This window comes from Hyla sarda, chromosome 3, assembly GCF_029499605.1.
Source record: "Hyla sarda isolate aHylSar1 chromosome 3, aHylSar1.hap1, whole genome shotgun sequence".
NCBI classification, from domain to species: domain Eukaryota; kingdom Metazoa; phylum Chordata; class Amphibia; order Anura; family Hylidae; genus Hyla; species Hyla sarda.
In genome coordinates, this window is record NC_079191.1 from 289,451,787 (window position 1) to 289,472,311 (window position 20,525).

At 43.0% G+C, this 20,525-nt stretch overlaps 1 protein-coding gene across 6 annotated transcripts in view; it reads right to left on the bottom strand.

The window, feature by feature from the left end:
* Positions 1–20,525, bottom strand: part of PDE10A (phosphodiesterase 10A) — a 673,197-nt gene that overhangs the window by 60,371 nt on the left and 592,301 nt on the right. For all 6 annotated transcript variants that reach the window (XM_056566828.1, XM_056566831.1, XM_056566829.1 and 3 more), the window contains one exon: positions 7,540–7,726. In XM_056566828.1, coding sequence (XP_056422803.1) covers positions 7,540–7,726 — 187 coding nt within the window. The remainder of the gene's footprint in view (positions 1–7,539; positions 7,727–20,525) is intronic.

Genomic DNA, 20,525 nt, shown 5'->3' on the forward strand with positions numbered 1-20,525 from the left:
CTTGTTTCTTTGAAGGGAGGCAAGCTCTTAAAAACTCACCACTAGGCACCTTTTCTAGCAACCAAATTTCCTATTTTGGTTCCCATTGGTTTGGTTGAAAGAAATATATGAGAAGTCCATTAGTACAAAGCACTTCAATATTAGAAATTTCACTATTTGAGATAAAAGTGATCAATGTGTGTAACCCCTAAATATTATCCAATCCTCTTGAAATTTGGCATATGTATCTTTTACATCACTGAGACTCGGGGCGTAAGCATAGTCATGTGAAAATCACATCTTTGGAAAAATGAAACACCCTAATGGGCACTGTCAGACAAAAACTTTTTATATGTTGTACATCTTGGCAAAACATTAACCTTTCAAATATACTTCATAAGAAAATGTTATTTATTTTTTAAAGAAATCATGGTTTAAAAATCATGGCTTTGTCAAAGCTAGCATGGACAAAGTCCAGTAAGTGAGGGTGCTCCCTCTGTGCTCTCTCCTGTTCTATCAGACAGGAGTGAGCACAGTAGAGGGCTAGCCCACCCTTATTTACTGGACTTTGTCCATGTCTGAGCTTCAACTTTGACAAAGCCATGATTTTATAGGCCATGTTTTCTATGAAAAGGAAATAAAATTTTCTTATGAAGTAAATTAGAAAGGTTAATGATTTGCCAACATGTACAACATATAAAAAAGTTTTGAAACTGACAGTGACCATTTAAGGACAATGGCCCACATTTATCATTGCAGTGCAAGTGAACCATTTTTTTACACCTTTTTTTTTGTGTGCTGATAATGTGTAGGAGCACCAAATTTATTAAAAGGTAAAAGAGCTTTGATAAATTTTGTGCAGGTCACATTTTCTGAAATGTCTGTCTACACATACACCAATAAGCTACACCATGTCTGGGCTGGTGCAGTTTTAGAGACTTTTCAGTGGCTTTGCGCCTTTTTTTTGCTCTTTTTTACAAAAAGGCGCAATGATAAATCCCTTCCATATCATGTCTATTGCCAAAATCAGTGGATTGCAACTCAAAATCAGCAGAAATGTGTAAACAAAAAGGGGCAAAAAAAGGCGCAAAAAACCCTGCTTGCGCCTTTTTTGCCCCTTTTTTAGACACAAAAAACAGTCTAAAGACAATGATAAATGTGGGCCATTGCCCGTTCTAAAGTATATGAAAAATCAACCTCTACTTACACTTTAGCACTCTCGCAGAGCCTCTGATGTCCTGATCTGGTCTCCAGCTGAGATTTTCTTCCTGAGCTGTAGTGAGATGTTTGGGCCCAGAGTGATGTCAGGGCACAGTGTGTCATACTGCTGTTTAGCCAACCACTGGCCTCAGTGATTTCCTGCCACAGCTAGTGATTGGCTGAGCAGCAGTAAGACACACTGGGCCATGAAGTCACTCCGGGCCAAAGCATCATGTTGCAGCTCAGAAAGAGGAGCGCAGCTGGGGGCCAGAGAAAGACACCAGAAGCACCACAGGAGTGCTAGAGATGAGTAGAGTTTTTTATTTTATTTTTTTTTAAATACTGTAGAACAGGCACAGTTCTCACCCTTGCCAAGAATCCCTTTAATGGCCACTTTATTCAGAGACCAAACTCCACAATATTGAGATTTCACTATGATTAAATAGCTTAGGGTGTCCTGATCACATACCTTTTTACCATTCCTTGAAATCTACTCCCGTTCCTGAGAGTAAGTTTATTGTATGTCTGACAACTTTAATCAGTCAGATGGGCATGATTATACAATCAGGGGGTGTGTATTAGACATGCATGCTGCTCAATATAAAAAACATACTAGTAATAAGAGAACAGAATCTTCTTTATTCGGTAAGGGGCATAAGCATACAGCGGGGCGCTTGGATCAGCAGTGCATGGACAACAGCTATTTCACGCCGCTCCCGGCGCTTCTTCAGGTCACACCTCCTCTGACGTGAGAGGCCAGGTAAAATACCTCCTCACACATGCCAGAGGGGGAGGTACATAGGCCCTGCAACGTTAGACAGCAATCAAAACAAGCTTATTAACATATGATTGCATATGAGTGCCAAAAACCTAGAAATGAATGTCTCGACATTGGCCAAAAAAGAGACAAGACTATTTTGGACTCTAAAGTCACTTTGATCATATGTGGAATGTAATCGAGTACCCCGTGGTTTGCGAAATTATAAGGAACCATCCCAATATGGGGAAGATGAAAATTTCCTGGCAGAATGGACAAAAATTAATTTAGACTATTCAATGAATATGTTAAAACTGGTGATTACAAGACATGAAAAAGAATACGAGATTATGACAGCCAACCTATTAAAAACAGAATTGCATGTCATAATACCACATGATCTACTACAACAACAGAATCAAGTATCCCTTTAGGAGGAAGAGGACGTGGCGGGGGAGAACGAGGAAACAGAGGGTTAAAGAGGAAGACCGTGTCGTGGCAAACTTAGAATATAGAGATGATCTGGCAGTGATCAACTTATCAAAGTTAGTTTTGGATGATGCAACCAAATCCGTTTTAGCAAAAGGCCTCAACTTCTCAACTTTTGCATTACGGAGGACTTTGATTTTGTTAATTTTGAAATTGATTTATTTAACCTCTTAAGGACCCATTACGTATGCATACGTCATGAGTCCCGGTCCTGCTATATAACGCGGGGTCACACGGTGACCCCGCATTATATCGCGGCGGGCCCGGCGTCATAGTGAAGCCGGGACCCGTCTCTAATAGCGCGCGGCACTGATCGCTGTGCCGCGCGCTATTAACCCTTTAGCCGCGCGCTCAAAGCTGAGCCGAAATGAAATGAAAGTAAAAGTGCCCGGCTAGCTCAGGGAGCTGTTCGGGATCGCCGCGGTATAATCGCGGCATCCCGAACAGCTGTAGCACAGGAGGAAGGTCTCTTACCTTCTCCTGTGCTGTCCGAACGCCGAATGAATGCTTCAAGCCAGAGATCCAGGCTTGAGCATTCAATCGCCGAAAACCCTGATTGATCCATTCCTATGGAGATGGATCAATCAGAGTAAAAGATCAGTTAATGCAATGTTATAGCCCCCTATAGGAGCTATAATATTGCATAAGAAAAGTGTAAAAAAATCATTAACCCTTTCAATTATCCCTTCCCCTAATAAAAGTTTGAATCACCCGGCATTTCCAAAAATAGAAAAAACATTATGTAAATAATAATAAAAATAAACATATGTGGTATCGCCGCGTGCGGAAATGTCCGAATTATAAAAATATACCGCTTTTTAAACCGCTCGTTCAATGGCGTACGCGCCAAAAAATTCCAAAATCCAAAATATTTTTGATCACTTTTTATACCACAAAAAAGTGAATAAAAAGTGATCAAAAAGTCTGATCAGAACAAAAATGGTACCGCTAAAAACTTCAGATGACGGCGCAAGAAATGAGTCCTCAAAGTGCCCTGAACACAGAAAAATAAAAAAGTTATAGAGGTCAAAATATTACCATTTTAAACGTATAAATTTTCCTGCATGTATTCATGATTTTTTTCGGAAGTGATACAAATTCAAACCTATACAAGTAGGGTATCATTTTAACCGTATGGACCTACAGAATAAAGATAAGGTATCATTTTTGACAAAAAATGTACTGCGTAAAAACAGAAGCCCCCAAAACTTATAAAATAGTGGTTTTTCATCAATTTTGTCGCACATTGATTTTTTTTCCCGTTTCACCGTAGATTTTTGGGTAAAATGACTAATGTCATTACAAAGTAGAATTAGTGACGCAAAAATTAAGCCATTATATATAATTTTAGGTGAAAATTTTTAAGAGTTATGATTTTTTAAAGTTAAGGAGGAAAAATTGAAAATGAAAAAACGGAAAAAGCCCCGGTCCTTAAGGGGTTAAAGCCATCCGAAAATTATCCCTTAAAAAGTTCTTTCATAATAAAAATAGCAGTACTTTAAGAGCAGAAGGAGAAATCCCTGTAAGCATTGGTACTCTTGGTTTCAGTGCTCTCAATAATGCGTTACCAGCAGATTTAGAATGTCTTAATAACCTAACTGATCTTTTGCAAGAGGGGCAAGAAGAGTATTTCTCTCTGAGACTGTCTTGGTCCCGGAGTTTACCGGTGGGGTGGGATCTTCCTTTACACCCCCCCCCCCCCCCCTCGGTGCAGTCTGGGAGCAACATAGATCTCTTCCAAAAAAGAGTATTAGCAGATTTAAAAGCATTATGTTATCAAGAGAGGAGAAGGTAGCCCTAGAAAATGTAAGGAAAAGAGCATGTCTAATCGTAAAAAAAAATCTGATAAGGGTGGAAAGATCGTTTTAATGGATCGTGAATATTACGTAACAGAGGCAAAAAGACAGTTGGAAGACGAAAGATTCTATAAAAAAATTCCATCTAATCCTCTTCCAAAATTTACCGCGAAACTTCAAACGCTATTAAGATCTAGTGTAGAAAAATTTTCTTAAAAAAAAAAAAAAAATGGCAGAAAAATTACCGTATTTATCGGGGTATACCACGCACCGGCCTATAACACGCACCCTCATTTTACCAAGGATATTTGGGTAAAAAAAGTTTTTTACCCAAATATCCATGGTAAAATGAGGGTGTGTGTGTGCGCGTGTATACCCCGATATACCCCCAGGAAAGGCAGGGGGAGAGAGGCCGTTGCTGCCCGCTTCTCTCCCCCTGCCTTTCCTGGGGTCTAGAGCGCTGCTGTCGGCCCTTCTCACCCCCTGGTTATCGGCGCCGCTGCCCGTTCTGTCCCCCTGACTATTGGTGCCGGCGCCGATAGCCAAGGGGAGAGAAGCGGCGCCGACAGCCAGGGGGAGAGAAGGGGCAGCGGCACCCATTGCCGACGCCGCTGCCCCGTTGCCTCCCCCCATCCCCAGTGGCATAATTACCTGAGTCGGGTCCGCGCTGCTGCAGGCCTCCATCGTGCGTCCCCAGCGTCGTTGCTATGCACGGCGCGGCGCACTAACGTCATGCGCCGCGCCATTCAGCGCATAGCAACGACACCGGGGACGCACGACGGAGGCCTGCAGCAGCGCGGACCCGACTCAGGTAATTATGCCACCGGGGATGGGGGGAGGCAACAGGGCAGCGGCGCCGGCAATGGGTGCCGCTGCCCCTTCTCTCCCCCTGGCTGTCGGCGCCGCTTCTCTCCCCCTGGCTATCGGCGCCAGCACCGATAGTCAGGGGGACAGAACGGGCAGCGGCGCCGATAACCAGGGGGTGAGAAGGGCTGACAGCAGTGCTCTAGACCCCAGGAAAGGCAGGGGGAGAGAAGCGGGCAGCGACGGCCTCTCTCCCCCTGCCTTTCCTGGGGGTGTATCGGCGTATAACACGCACACAGACTTTAGGCTAAAAATTTTAGCCTAAAAAGTGCGTGTTATACGCCGATAAATACGGTACCTCATAACCCAAAACCAGCAACCTGGTATTTTCTACCAAAAACCCATAAACATTGGTGTCCCCACCCGGGAGACCGATTGTCTCCGGGGTGGGGTCCCTTACTGAGCCCATCTCGAAGTTTGTAAATTGGCTTCTGCACCCGTTGCTAGGGGAGATTCCGTGTCTTGTTAAAGATACCAACGAGTTCCTCCTTACTTTGGAGGGCTTAAATTGGCCAGAGAATGCCATGTTGGTGTCTCTCGACATAGAGAGCCTATATACGAGTATCCCCCAGAGCAAGCGAGTAGAGGCCATTAGAGAATTTTTGAAGTCCTCTGATAGGTCTAGTGACTATATCGATTTCGTCATGCAATTCTTTCAAGTTTGGGGAGGAGTGGTATATGCAAACCGGAGGAGTTGCTATGGGCACTCCTGTTGCATGTACCATGGCAAATCTTTATGTTGCATATTTTGAAAAACTCTATATTTTCTGTGTAAATAACCCCTTCTTGAAATGTATTGCATGCTATCGGCGGTTTGTCAATGACATATTCATTGTATGTACGGGTACAGAAAAGGATTTTTCTTCATTTGTTTCTTCACTTAATTTCAACAACCAATTGAACTTAAAATTCACATCTAAAATAGGTCCCTTGGAGCTGGAGTTTTTGGATGTGCTTGTGGTGAGAGGATGGGAACCTTGTGACAACCTTGTAAAAACGTCAAAAATGTTTTAGTTACAAGCAAATTTAAAAACGATTACTAATGAAAATTGGTTAAAAAAAACACTATCTCACCAGGAATGCATCGGTGCGGTTCCTGTAACTGGTGCACTTTTGTATACCTAGACAAAAATATTACATTAGGAGGAATTCCAATTAAGTGGCGTGACGCTCTCTGCTGTAAAACAAAGTATTTGGTTTATGCAATAGTGTGCCCTTGTATGAGATTTTATATAGGGTGCACTATTCACTCTTTAAATACTAGGTTTCGAGAACATGCACATTCAATTAAAACCAAAAAAGGGTCCCCAAGATTAATTTCTCATATAGTAGAAGATCATGCAGGGGACATTAAAAGTATGAAATTTCTAGGCTTAGAAATGGTACCTGTAATAGAAGGCACAGATAGACGCAAAGCACTTCTTCAGTGCGAGGCAAGGTGGATCATTCAGACAGATGCTCGGGGAAACCTAGGTCTGAATGACCGCCTTGACATGAATGCGTTTGTTTAAACATATAAATTAGCCTTCTATGTACTTTTTGTATACTTAGCTAGTTATTTAACAGTTTAGTTGTTTTTTATCATTAATGTACTTTCTTTCCTTTTTTGTACGTTCATTTCCATAATAAGAGCGATACATAAAAGAAGTAACATGTTGTTTTTTTTTAAATAAGATTATACAGACCTGAATAGTTTTTAATATGCTTGTTTTGGTTGCTGTGTAACGTTGCAGTGCCTATGTACCTCCCCCTCTGACGTGGCAGGTGTGAGGAGGTATTTTACCTGGCCTCTCACATCAGAGGAGGTGTGACCTGAAGAAGCGCCGGGAGCGGCGTGAAATAGCTGTTGTCCATGCACTGCTGATCCAAGCGTCCCGCTGTATGCTTATGCACATTACCGAATAAAGAAGATTGTGCTTCACCTTACTGTGAGTGCCACCCGATCTCTCTTATTACTATTTGTGATTGCATTGTCTGCACTCTGAAGGTTGAGCACCACGGTGCGTACAGAATAAAGATTTGTGATCCCACTGCACTGACCAGGACTGTTTAGGTGTGCGGTAGAAGCAAAGGTTAATCAGTGCCGATCTGTATCTCTCTGCATTGATAAAAAAACATACTGTCTGTATAATCCCACCTATCACCTGATATCCACTCCCCTTATCAAAATTAAGTTCACGCCCATCTGACTGATACCTTGTATTGTCAGACAAACTATAAACCCAAATATCTAAGGAACGGACAGGGCATTAGAAATAACTGTAATAAGGTGTTTGATGAGGGAACCCTAAGCTATTTCATGACAGTAAAATCTAATTTTTTGGGGGTTGGCAACAGGTCCTCTTTAAGATACAATACACCGAGTAATTGGTCCTTTTACATTTTCAATTATACAGTCATGAGAATAAATTACTTTTTTTTAGATGCAAAAAGAAAAAAAATACACCAACTCACATTTGCACAGTGTAAGGCTAAAGCACAGAAAACAGCAAACATTTTAAAGTTGTTCTCATCTGTTTTGGAGAAGGCACTTCCACTTAGTTTGTTCACCATCTGTACAACACCAATAACACTCCCTCTGCTTACAATAGGCATACACAGGATATTCCTCGTCGTATAACCTGTATATAGGTCTACTTCTCTGCAAAGATACAAAACTGAAGGTTACTAAAAGTCATATTTTTACATTATATGATGGAAATAGTTGCTAAATCTTTTTTCAAATTGGTAGGGTTTTGTTGTTTAGGACTAAATTTATCCAGGGGGTTTATCCAGGGAAAAACTATTTTTTTTTTGTATCAACTGGCTCCAGAAAGTTAAACAGGTTGGTAAATTACTTCTATATAAAATCTTAATCCTTTCAGTACTTATGCACTGTTGAAGTTGAGTTGTTCTTTTCTGTCTAATTGCTCTCTGATGACACCTGTCTCGGGGACTGTCCAGAGTAGAAGCAAATCCCCATAGCAAACCTCTTCTACTCTGTGCAGTTCCCGAGACTGTTGCCAGAAAGAAAAGAACAACTAAACTTCAGCAGCTGATAATTATTGGAAGGATTAAGATTTTGTAATAGAAGTAATTTACAAATCTGTTTAACTTTCTGGAGTCAGCTGATATGAAAAAAATATATATATTTTTCCTTGAATACCCCTTTAAAGGACTGTTAGTTGTTTAGAATGAAAAAGAAAAAATATATACCCATTAAATCCAACCTTTGTTTTATAAACAAATAAATAATAGGTTGTTGTGCCTCATATGGAAATGAAAAATGTGTTTTAACCCATATCCACTATTGGCCTTGGACTTCACGCATATAATGAAACACATGCAAATTTGACTACCAATTTCAGGCAAATCATATTTTGCCTGGCTCATACAGTCAGAGCTTTGAAACCTTTAACCCTTAAAAATATGTCAATTGATTTTTTCATTGTTTAAATGGGCATTGTCATTAAAACGAATGTTTGCTATTGCACTCCTTATGGTAAATAAAAAATCTTAGTAGATTGTTAAAAAAGTTTTCTATGTTTAATTTGTGTTTAAAAAAGCTGTCACTAGATGTCTCCCTACTTGTCCAGACCACATTTCCCCCATCTCTTGCACAGACTTTGGACTCGTGCTGGCCTGGCAGAAGTCCAAAATCAGGAAATACAGTCTGGAGTGCTGACGGGTGTGTGTGCAGCCTTAGACACTCATAGCTCATCTCACATTGAACTGCTCTGGGTTGTGTGCAGCAGAGTGAGGGAGGAAGTTCTTCCCCGTATGGCCTCAGATGATGTCACGCCTGCTGGGGGATACCCTTTCCCAGTCTGTGAATCTGAGGCTGAGCAGAAAATACAGAGCAATATCAAGGTATAAAACTTAAAAAATAGTAAAAAATAAAAAGCAGGGGTGGTTTATCATGATGGGGCAGTGAACTGGGAGGATTATAAAAATGTTACAAGATCATGACAGGTACTCTTTAAAGAGAATCTAACAGCTAGTTTACCTGCACTAAACCCAAAATACAAGGTTATAGTGCAGGTGAAGAGCTTATGCTCTCCCCTGTGCTCTCCCCCTGCCCTTCTGGCAGACATCTGAATATTAATTAGGGGTGCAGTACGGAAGGGAAATATGAAGGAGGCAAGGGAGCTCTGCGAGAAGTCTCCCTGCCTCCACTGCACAGAGTTGCACAATCCGGTTAGGAGATTGACCTGCTATAACGACTTTTTTTTTTTAAAGCTTCACCCACACTATAACCCAGTATACTGGGTTTAGTGCAGGTAAACCAGCTGTCAGCTTCTCTTTAAATAGAAGTAAAATTTGATTAATATAATTCCCCTTCCTTTGCAACATGAAACTGCATTAAACGTCATTGGTGAGAGCACCCCAAGGGTGGCTTAATTTATCGAGGTGGCAGAAAGTGGATGAAACTACTCACTTGCAAGACAGAATTGCATAAGAACTGCTAGAATCAAAGTGAAAATGAAAACTGTTTTGAATGACAGTATGATTTAGGCTTCTACATGGAAACCTACTCTAATGTTTTAAATTATTATTTTTTTTTTTATATGCAGGATTTGAAGTCAGGAATGGATTTAAACCAGGAAGAGCCTCAGTCTTTTCTTTATACCTGTCCTCCATTTATGATCCATTTCTGGCTCTGGTTCCAAAAACTGCATGAAAAAAAAAAAAAAAAAAAAAAAAAGTAAGAACACATCCATTCATGTGTGCGGTTTTGGTGCATTTAATGAAAATAAAATGAATGCTTATTTTTGCCTGGAATTTTATAATGTTACTAAGACTACAATGAGTTTTTAGTGTCTTAATGAAGGCTTTTTCATACCTGCTATTCTAATGTAGTTTTTTAAGAAGTTTCCCAATCTAAAGTAAAAAGCAGATGAAAGGGCGGGGAATTATATACATGCATCAAAACTGCATGAGAATGTCCAGGGTAAAGGGAGTTTAAGTGCTGGGTAGCTATAGTATCTGCTGGGTCAGAAGGCCATATTCCCCCTAAAACTAAGACTTATAGGTAAAAAATATAATAATGTTAAAGGGGTATTCCGGGCAAAAACATCCTATCCCCCATCCAAAGGACCCCCATGATCTCCCTGCAGCACCCACATTCTATGTGGGACTGCCCCCTCCATTCATGTCTATGGGAGAGGGCATGACGGCCATCACGCCCCCTCCCATAGACACGAATGGAGGGGGAGTGGCGTGACGTCCCCAGTCCCAGAAACCGGAAGTTTCCTAAACTGGAGATGCAGCCCCGGCATAGAATGGGGTGCTGCAGGGAGATCTCTGGGGGTCCCAGCAGCAGGTCCCCTGTGATCAGACATCTTAGATGTTTTTGCCCGGAATACCGCTTTAAGATTTCCCTCAAATTTATCTTTTGACACACTTAAAAATAAATACAAAAGAAATAAATGTCATAGAGAAATGTCCAAAGTTTTGATCAGTCAGGATCTGAGTGCTTAGACACTGAATGTTAGAATGACTGGAGAAAGTACTGAGCTGAGCACTTGTTCTCTCTCCTCACTGCACAAGGCAGAATCTTTAGTCTATGGGCCTGTGCCTTGAAACAAGGAGATGGCGGAGAGAAAAAAACACTCAGGTGAGCGCTTCTCCCCATATGTTTCAGCGATTGGTGAGGATCTCAGACCCCAATCAAAACTTTTGACATGCCAATATGACACGTGTAAAGTTTTTTAAGCATTTAAACCTTTATTACCCTCATGTAATAAAAAAGCAAACTATGCATGGCCATTACCAGAAGAACTTGAACTGTTTTAACATACAAAAAATGACAATGAGAAAGTTTGGAATTTTAATTTTCCATACATGGGCACAACTATCGCAGACTCAGGGGGTTCAACTGTGAAAGGGCTCTTTGAAGGGGGGGGGGTACACATTCTTGATTCCTGGGTTATTGCCATCATTTTCAGGACACAAAGTTTAAAACTATCACTAAGCAGTGAGAAATTGGCTCTCTGACCTCGAAAAACAGAAAGGGTTTTATAACAGAGGGGACACAAAAAGGGGACTTAGAACTAATCAGATGCACAGAAGGGGGCTAATAACCAATGGGGCACAGAAGGGGGCTAATAACTTGTAAGGGCACAGAATGTGTACCTTATTAAAGTGGGGGGACAGTATGAGTGTTAATAGCAGTGTGGTCTTTAAATGGGACACTGCAATTGTGTGGGGCATTGTTTCAACTTGGCACTATAGATGGAAAGTTTGTGTGGAGGTAGGGAGGGGGGTTGCTAGAAAAGGGAGCAAACCAAGATGGCTATCTGGCAGACCATGCAGAGCAGAGCTGTGGTTGGCAGAAATTGTCAAGGCAGTCTGGACCCAAAGGACTCTTTATATCACTGTAGATATATCATATGTAATATGTCAGAATAAATCCTTGGTGCTGTAATGATCTGTGTATGTGGATTTCCACAATTTTTTATAACAGGCCCCTTCAGGAGACATACAGAGGTACCATAAGACAAAAACTTTTTTTTCTCGGGGGCAGAGCTTCGTTTATACTCCATGAACAGAAGCCAAATAGCAAATAGGAAAGGAAGTATGTATAAATACCATAAATACTTTTTTCACTAATGCTAAAAAGATTTTAAGGCTAAATCCACTGTATAGGGCACAAACGTGCACTTTAAGATACATGCAGAATGTCTATTGACAGTAACAAAATACCTGACAGTATCATCTTAGACATGGACAAATGGTCAACATGAGCAATATCCACAGCAAAAGTATCACAAAGGCAGGCATGGAGTAACTAGCTTTTGCCCATGGACAATGCAGTCCCCGTCCGTATTATAAAGCACATTTTACAACTAACATCAGGTCAGACATTAAAAAGAGAACCTGTGGCCAACCCCCCCAAAATGGGAAACATTACTGTTATTAAATATCAAAAACCTTTTTACAATTTATTGATATTCCCTTCTTTTCTCAAGATATGAGGGTTTATAGATTATTTGGCAGTTCAGGTAATCAGTCAGAAGAGCGTAAACTTAATTTTAATAATGGGAGTAAAATGATAGAAATGAATATCAGGTGATGGGTGGATGTTTACAGCCTGGGGGTGCATAATCCCGCCCATCACTCACATCATTAAAATAAAATTCACTGCCCATCTAATTCCTCCATTTAAATATAAGTTTCCGACAATCTATAAACCCTCATTTCTCAAGAACGGAAGAAAGTATCACGAAACTGTAAAAAGGTGTGGAATCAGGACATCATAAGCTAATTAATGATCTGATATGTTTTAGATAAGCCACAGGTCCTCTTTAACTCTGAGACAGCACCAATGGCCCTTTTCCTTTAGGTGGGAGATACAACGGGACACCAGATCCCCCCAGTCATGCCATACATGCCCATATTGTGCCATCCTGCACTGTATAAGTGCAGTAACACTTAGAGGAGTTAAAAAATTTAGCTGTGTATGCAGCTTGCTCACCCAGAGCTCCAAGGGTCCACAGCACCATTCGCTGTGTGACTCAGACCCTACTTTAAGGTGCTGCTGTCTGCCCTCAGGGTTTTATGGATTGCAGACTTTTTTTTTTTTCAATAACACTGTGGCCAGACCCTCTTCGGTATTAAAGGGGTACCCCACTGAAAACATTTTCTTTAAATCAACTGGTGCCAGAAAGTTAAACAGATTTGCAAATTACTTCTATTAAAAAATCCCAATCCTTCCAGTACTTATCAGCTGCTGTACAATACACAGGAAGTTCTTTTCTTTTTGAATTTCCTTTCTGCCTGACTACAAGTGCTCTCTGCTGACACCTCTGTCCATGTCAGGAACTGTCAAGAGCAAAAGAGGTTTGCTATGGGGATTTGCTCCTGCTCTGGACAGTTGCTGACATGGACAGAGGTCAGGCAGAAAGGAAATTCAAAAGTAAAAGATCTTCCTATGTATTATACTGCAGCTGATAAATACTGGAAGGATTGGGATTTTTTCATAGAAGTAATTTACAAATCTGTTTACTTTCTGGCACCAGTTGATTTAAAAAAAAAAATGTATTAAAGTGGAGTACCCCTTTACAGAATGGCCAACCACTGTTAGTAAATTGCCCACTGCACTGCTGATCACTGTAGTACCAATGATCAGCTTTTTATGGGGTGCAGCCATTTCCGTGCTGTGTGGACGAACCATACACCTGTGAGCAGCCTGCCCTGACCACCGACCAGTGATTTATGACTGATTGTTAACCTTTTTTGTAGGGTTCCCCCCATCCTGTTAGTGAGAAAAATGTGTGGGACCTGATGTACCCCATTGGTGGATCAAGGTTATCATCTGTATGTCAATAACTTTTATGGCAAATCTATCAAACCAACAGTGGCAAACAGAAAGGCTAGAAATATAACAAGTATAACAAACCACTTAGTAATAGGACATGCAGGTCCATAGAAATAGGCAATACATGCAGATACCGACACATTATGGTTAGAAAGAAGCATATCGCACTACGGCAGCAAGTCACATTTAAATCACATATGTAGGGATTCCCAGAGCCATACCACAAAAATCTCATTGTGTCGGCAATAAGGCAAGTAAGTGGTCAATAAGAAGAAATGGATATAAGGTAGAAGGAGGGAAGAAACCGTGGGAAAAGAGAAAAAGAAGGAGCCAGAAAAGAGACAGTAGACAACATCACCGCACACGAGAGACTAAGACACAGGGGACAAACTATGCCAGACAAACAGAAGAACAAAAACTAGACAGGACAGAGGAAGGGGCAGAAGGAGGGCGGGGTGTTAATAACTTTTATATCAGTACATATTTACGTTGACATGCTCTGGGTTCAACATACTGGGCGCACAGTGAAAAAAATAGCAATTTTCTTTTTGGTGGGAAATTGCAGTCTTCCTTTTACCAACTGCCATCCATCCAAACCTGGAAAATAAAGTTATGAAACACCTGCAGGGTCAAAATGTTCACTGCACCCCTATACGTTCCTTGAGGTGTGTACTTTTTGTAATGGGGCTTAGCTATGGACGGTTTAATTTTTATTTTCCGTTTATTTATGCAACTGTCTCTTGCCAAGCTAGGCCTGGAGTGCATTTTCCTCTCTAAACCCTGTCGTATTTTCAGGCAACAGTTTAGGGCCACACATAAAATGTTCCCAGAATGATGAAGGCATATCAGTAGGAAAATTACAATTTTCAAAGTTGGAGAACATTTCCACAAAATTAGGTTACAATTTTTTATTTTATTTTATTTATTTATGAATTTATTTTCAATTATTTTTTTGGGGTGGGGGGGCCCACCCCAAAAAAATAATTGAAAATGGAGGGGGGAGGGGGGTTATCAGATTATCCCTTGTGAAAATTAAAGATTTGGAGATTAATCTTTAAAAAAATCTCATTTTTCTTTTTCATGGCCCACTGTCCCAAGACAGTGCCAAACATTCAAACACCGGTGGGGTGTAGTTTACAAGATGGAGACACATACACATGTGGGGGGGAGGTTTCACAGTCCTGGCACTATGGGAGCTGTGTAAATGCAACATGGCCCCCAAAAACTATTTCTGCCAAATTCTCTCTCCAAAAGACCAATGTTGCTCCTTCTCATCTCCTCTATTATGTGTCCACAGAGCACTTTACATCCACATATGTGGTATTTCCTATATGTATGAAAAATGTCATATACCTATGAAAAATTAGGGGTTACATTAAAATTTTAGCATTTTATGGCCCACTGATCCACCTGTGGGGTTGTAATGCTCACAGTAACCCTTTTTACATTCCTTGAGGGGTTTAGTTTCCAAAATGGGGTAACTTTTGGGGAATTTCTCATGATTTAGCACCCCAAAACTTCTGCAAACAGGAAATGGTACTGGAAAAAATACACAATTGAAAAGGAAGCCTCAAAATCCCCTAGGTGCTCCTTCATGTCTGAGGCCCATAGTTGACTCAAGTTGCACACAAGGGCCACATATGTGATATACTGCATAATTAGGGCAATAAATATAGAGTTGCATTTTGGTGTTAAAAGCTGCAGTGTCATGGAAAAATTGGATAAAACTATAATATCTGTAAAGAAAATGAAGAGGTTTACTTTTCTCTTCCACTTAGCTACTCGTCCCATAAAACACCTAAACGGTTACTAAACTTTCTGAATGTAATTTTGAATAATTTGAGGGGTACCATTTTTCTCATAGGGTATTTTATTTCTAATATAAAGGCCCCACAAATGCACTTCAAAACTGGTCCTTGAAAAATTCAAATCTAGACAGACATTTAAAAAAAATTTGAATATTGCTGCTAAACTTTTTTTCTCATAAAAAAATTGTATTAATTTTCAGTAACAAGAGAAAGGGAGGGAAGCAAGAAAGGAAAGGTACAGAAAAACAAGAGGGGACCAAAAATACAACTCTAGATGGCAAAATCCTCAGTCAACATAAACAAACCTGGGTTATCACATTATACATATGATATGTTTGTTGCCAGTCACATAACTAGAGATGAGCGAATCGAAGCTGACAGACCCGAATATTCAATTCACAACAAATGGGAATATCGCCGCGATTATATTGCGCAAATTGCTTAAAGGGGTACTCCGGTGCTTAGACATCTTATCCCCTATTCAAAGGATAGGGGATAAGATGCCTGATCGCGGGGTCCCACCGCTGGGGTGCTGCGTGCAAAATCACGGGGGGTCCCCAGTGGATAGGGGATAAGATGTCTAAGCGCCGGAGTACCCCTTCATTTAAACTCCATTAACTGCGGTGCAGGCTCCAGGGCATCGTAAATGGCGGATCCAAGTGTCAGTACAAGGGGCAAGGAACGCTGGGAAGGCAAGGTGGGAAGGGAAGTAGGCGGGATGCCCCTGAGTCACATGCAGGATGCAGCCTATCAGCAGCCAGTCACCCCTGTGATGTCACAGCCCTATATAATCGGCAGCCATCTTGCAGCCAGTCACTTCATCACAATACACTGCAGAAGGATCATAGGATGCAGAGCCTGTGTGTGTGTTACAGCAGAGAAAAGCACAGTTCAGCAGCGTTTAATATCCTCCTAGTCATACATTTCTCATACATTTCAACAAGCTGCCTCAACTTCATAAACCTTAGAGGAGGCAGGAATCATTTTTCTGCGCATTTCAGTGTCTTTGTTCCACAAAAAATCATTTGCTGGTTATACACTAGTCTGTAGATGGTATAATACACAGCAGTCCATTCCTAATAGTCTGTGACAGAGTGCAATTTTGTATATAGTACACAGCTTTTTTTGGCTGCAGCACTGTGATGTACTACTGCTGGCGTTTTACAAAAATAATTTTTTTAAGGGTACTGTTGCGCATTTTTCTGCCCTCATAAGGGCATACCGCATACGCACATCTAAGTAGTGTACTATTTTGTACCTGTTGATCTGTCAAGGGCCTATTTACTGTGAAAGAACAGCCAAAAGTAATCACTGGCTGGTGTTTTACAAAAATACAGAGTTTGTAGGCATATTGTAGAGCATTTTTCTGCCCTGATCAGTGCATACTGCATACGTACATCTAAGTAGTGTACTATTTTGTACCTGTTAATCTGTCAAGGGCCTACATACTGTGAAAGGCCAGCCAAAAGTGCACACCTGCTGTTGTTCTTGACAAATACTGTTTTAAGCGTAGTGAAGCGTATTGTACTCCCCTGATATACGCACTAAGCATGTCAGGCAGAGAAGTGCCAGGACATGCACAGAGGAGTGGCAGAGGCCTAAATCCTTCAGGCATAGGTTGCAGGAAACTAGGGGGGGAGTAGCAGCAGGAGTCGCAGCAAGAAACCTGAGCTCCCGTTATCAGCTAGAGGCCATGTCTCTACCAGCAACCCATCTGCCATTGTCGATTGGTTAACACTGTCATCCACTTCATCACAAGTGACATCTGACACCCCCAGTCAACAGTCTGTTGGTTCCTCAGACACAACCCTCAGCTTGCATGGCCCGGGAGCAGTCCCTGTCCTCCCATTGCCTCTGTCCTATGCTGTATCTTATGCTGTGGGTTCAGCTCCACTATTCACTGAGGATGATGTAATAGAGGACAGTCAGCAGCTACTGCCCAGGCAACAAGTGGAGGAGACATCTGCCGCTTCCTCCGTTAGGCGGGCAAGTAGTAATGAGGAGAGTGACATGGGAGGCGGTGTTGCCAGGGTTCAGGGTCCTCAAGCAGACACTGTTGAGGAACCTGAGAAGGACATCAGTGACGTGCAGACACTTGATGATGATGAAGCCGATCGCAATTGGGAGCTGGGTGAAGAAGGGGCTTCATCACCATCAGGAGAAGAGAGTTGCAGGTTGCCCGTGAGGCAGCAGCTGAGCCAGCAAGGCGGTAGCATGGTTGGCAGTCAGCATGGTGGAAGAAGTGGAAATTCTGAAGCCAAAAGTGCCAGGGGGAGACCACCAGCTTCACAGCAGCCTACCTTCCCGGGAGGTAGTGGAACAGGGGTTCCTGGAGACGGCGGCAGTAGCAGTCAATTAGTGCAGACTGTTGGTGGGAAAATCAGCTATTCGGCAGTGTGGCAGTTTTTCATCAAGCATCCGAAGGAGGTTCACATAGCCAAATGCAAGACATGTCGGCAGAAGGTGAAGCGTGGCCAGGTTCCCAATGTTGGCACCATGGCCCTGCTTCAACATATGCTTCGCCACCATAAAGTGGCCTGAGAGAACCGTGGCTCCGATGTAGTGGACCAGCCTGCTGGATCACCCAGTGGCACGCCGCTCTCTCTTTTAGCCAGCCAAGGCTCCACCACCTCAGCCGAAGGGAGCTATGTGTCATACCCTCCTCCTGTCTCTCCAGATGCTCCTGATGGCTTGTGCCGTATTGAGGTGGAGAGTGCCAGGCCATCATTTCTTGGCGAAGAAGACAGTACCAGCCCTGCTCAATTCTGTGAAAAAGAAGGTGGTCCAGTCCTTGAGCCTGTCGGTGTGGACCAAAGAGCAGGGCAGCCCAGACGTATGGAGCTGTAACTACGGTCAGGGACAATACATGTCCTTTATGGCTCACTGGGTGAATGTGGTTCCTGCACAGCCACAAGCCCAACTTTGACAGGTCATGCCGCTTCCTCCTCCATGCTGTCAGCCCGTTGGTCCTGTGACAGTGTGCGACTCCACCTCCTCATCCTCCACCGTGTCTTCAGCCTCCACTGCCCAGACAAGTCTCAGTGGCCCTTCAGCATACCATGTGTGCAGGGCACGGCGGTGTCACGCTGTTCTTCACATGGTTGGCCTTGGCAAAAAGAGTCACACAGGGGAGGAACTGCTAAAAGTCATTCATAAAGAAATCGGAGCATGGCTTACTCCACGAAAACTGGAAATGGGAACCATGGTGACAAACAACAGGAAGAACATCTTGCATGCGCTGCAACTGGGAAGGCTGAGCCATGCGCCCTGCATGGCACACGTGTTCAATCTGGTTGTGAAGCAGTTCCTGAAGTGTTTCCCCCATTTGCAAGATGTCCTAACAATGGGAAGGAAACTTTGCATGCACGTCAGCCACTCATACACCGCAAAGCACACCCTCCTTGAGCTGCAGCGTCATAACGGTATCCCACAACATAGTCTGATTTGTGACTTTGCCACACGTTGGAATTCCACCCTCGATATGTTGGACCGACTGTACGAACAGAGAAAAGCCATCACCGATTTCTTGATGACCCAAGCGGATAGGGGTACTCCCCTGTGTAACTTCAATGCAAACCAGTGGCAGCTCATACGCGACACCTGCCGTTTGCTCAGGCCCTTTGAGGAAGCCACATTATTAGCAAGTCGCCAGTATTACGGAATGAACGATGTCATTCCACTGCTTCATTTCTTATATGTGTTGGAAACGATGGCTGGTCAGTGCACTGGAGACGTGGGGCCTACATCTCACGGCCACATGAGCCCTGTGGGGGCTGAACTGGAGGAGGAGAGGCATAGTGGAGCACAGTTTAGATTTCTCCAAATGGGCATTTTTTTTCTAGTAATCTGACAGGAGAGGAGGAGCAGGAGCAGCCAGAGGAGCTAGAGGGTTATGAGGAAGGCAAGACAGAGGACCCAGACACACCGTGGCAGTATGCAGTGGAGATAGGGAGTCCCTCCGAGTCACTTGCAGAAATGGCACGATGCATGCTCACCTGCTTGCGTAGTGACAGCCGAATTGTCACTATTCGGCAGCGGGATGACTTCTGGATCTCCACCTTTTTGGACCCTTGCTACCGCCACAAAATAGGGGCCTTTTTTTACACCCACTGAGAGGGAGGACAAAATTACCTACTACAGAGGCATCTTATGTGGTCAGTTGGCCGATGCCTATCGGCGCCATAGTCCATCCTCTCGCAGGTCTTAATCGGGGGGGCCCCCTGCACTCACCTTCCACTGCCATGGCTGTTGGGGAGGGGTGGCAGGAGCAGTACCAGCTCCATCAGCATAAAGGAAAAGAGGAGGAGGAAAAAAATAACACCTCGGGGCGCTCCCCGTGTAGTATTTCTTGGAAGATGGATGGTGCAGATACCCGCTACCAACACCAAAGGTGATGTACTAACCTTGAGTAGATGAGCACAGAGGTGGGTGGAGCCCCTGTGGTATGGTAGGGGGTAAAGAAAATAGGAGTGGCGACAGTCTGCTGCTCTCACCCCTTATTTTTCCGTGTTCCCGAGGGAGACGGACAACAGGATGAAGTGAAGAGTCCAAAAAACTGTTTTCTTTTTTATGAGAGCGCTGTGTTTCGACGGGAGTCAGATGAAACAGAGATATGAGCCAGCACTTACGCAGGACTAACTTTTATTGGAAAAGAAGTCAGAGATAAAACAACGACAACGCGTTTCAGCGCACACTCGCTGCTTCCTCAGGTCCACTATAACAATTTTGAGTAGTCCTGGTCGGGATTCCTGCGGGCGGGCTTGTCCCGACCAGGACTACTCAAAATTGTTATAGTGGACCTGAGGAAGGCGCGAGTGTGCGCCGAAACGCGTTGTTCTGGTTTATCTCTGACTTTTCCAATAAAAGTCAGTCCTGTGTAAGTGCTGGCTCATATCTCTGTTTCATCTGACTCCCGTCGAAACACAGTAGCGCTCTCATAAAAAAAAACATTTTCACTTCACTTCACTTAGCTCCATCAGCAACAGCCTGAGTCTACAGTCGATGATGATTAGCTTTCTTCACCCGCATAGTGAAGCAACTCGGCAGCAGCAGGTACACCTGGAGCAGGACCTGAACCAGCAGGTGGTGGCATACCTTGACATGCCCATGCCAACACACCTTGAAGAACCACTGGACTTCTGGGCAGCCAAACTTGAGATGTGCCCGCAACTAGCAGAATTTTCCCTGGAAAAGCTGTCCTGCCTGGCCAGTAGTGTAGTGTATCAGAGCGGGTGTTTAGTGCGGTGGGGGCCATAGTCACCCCAAGGAGAACTCATCTGTTCACAAAAAATGTGGAGAGACTGACTCTTGTAAGGATGAATCAGGCATGAATC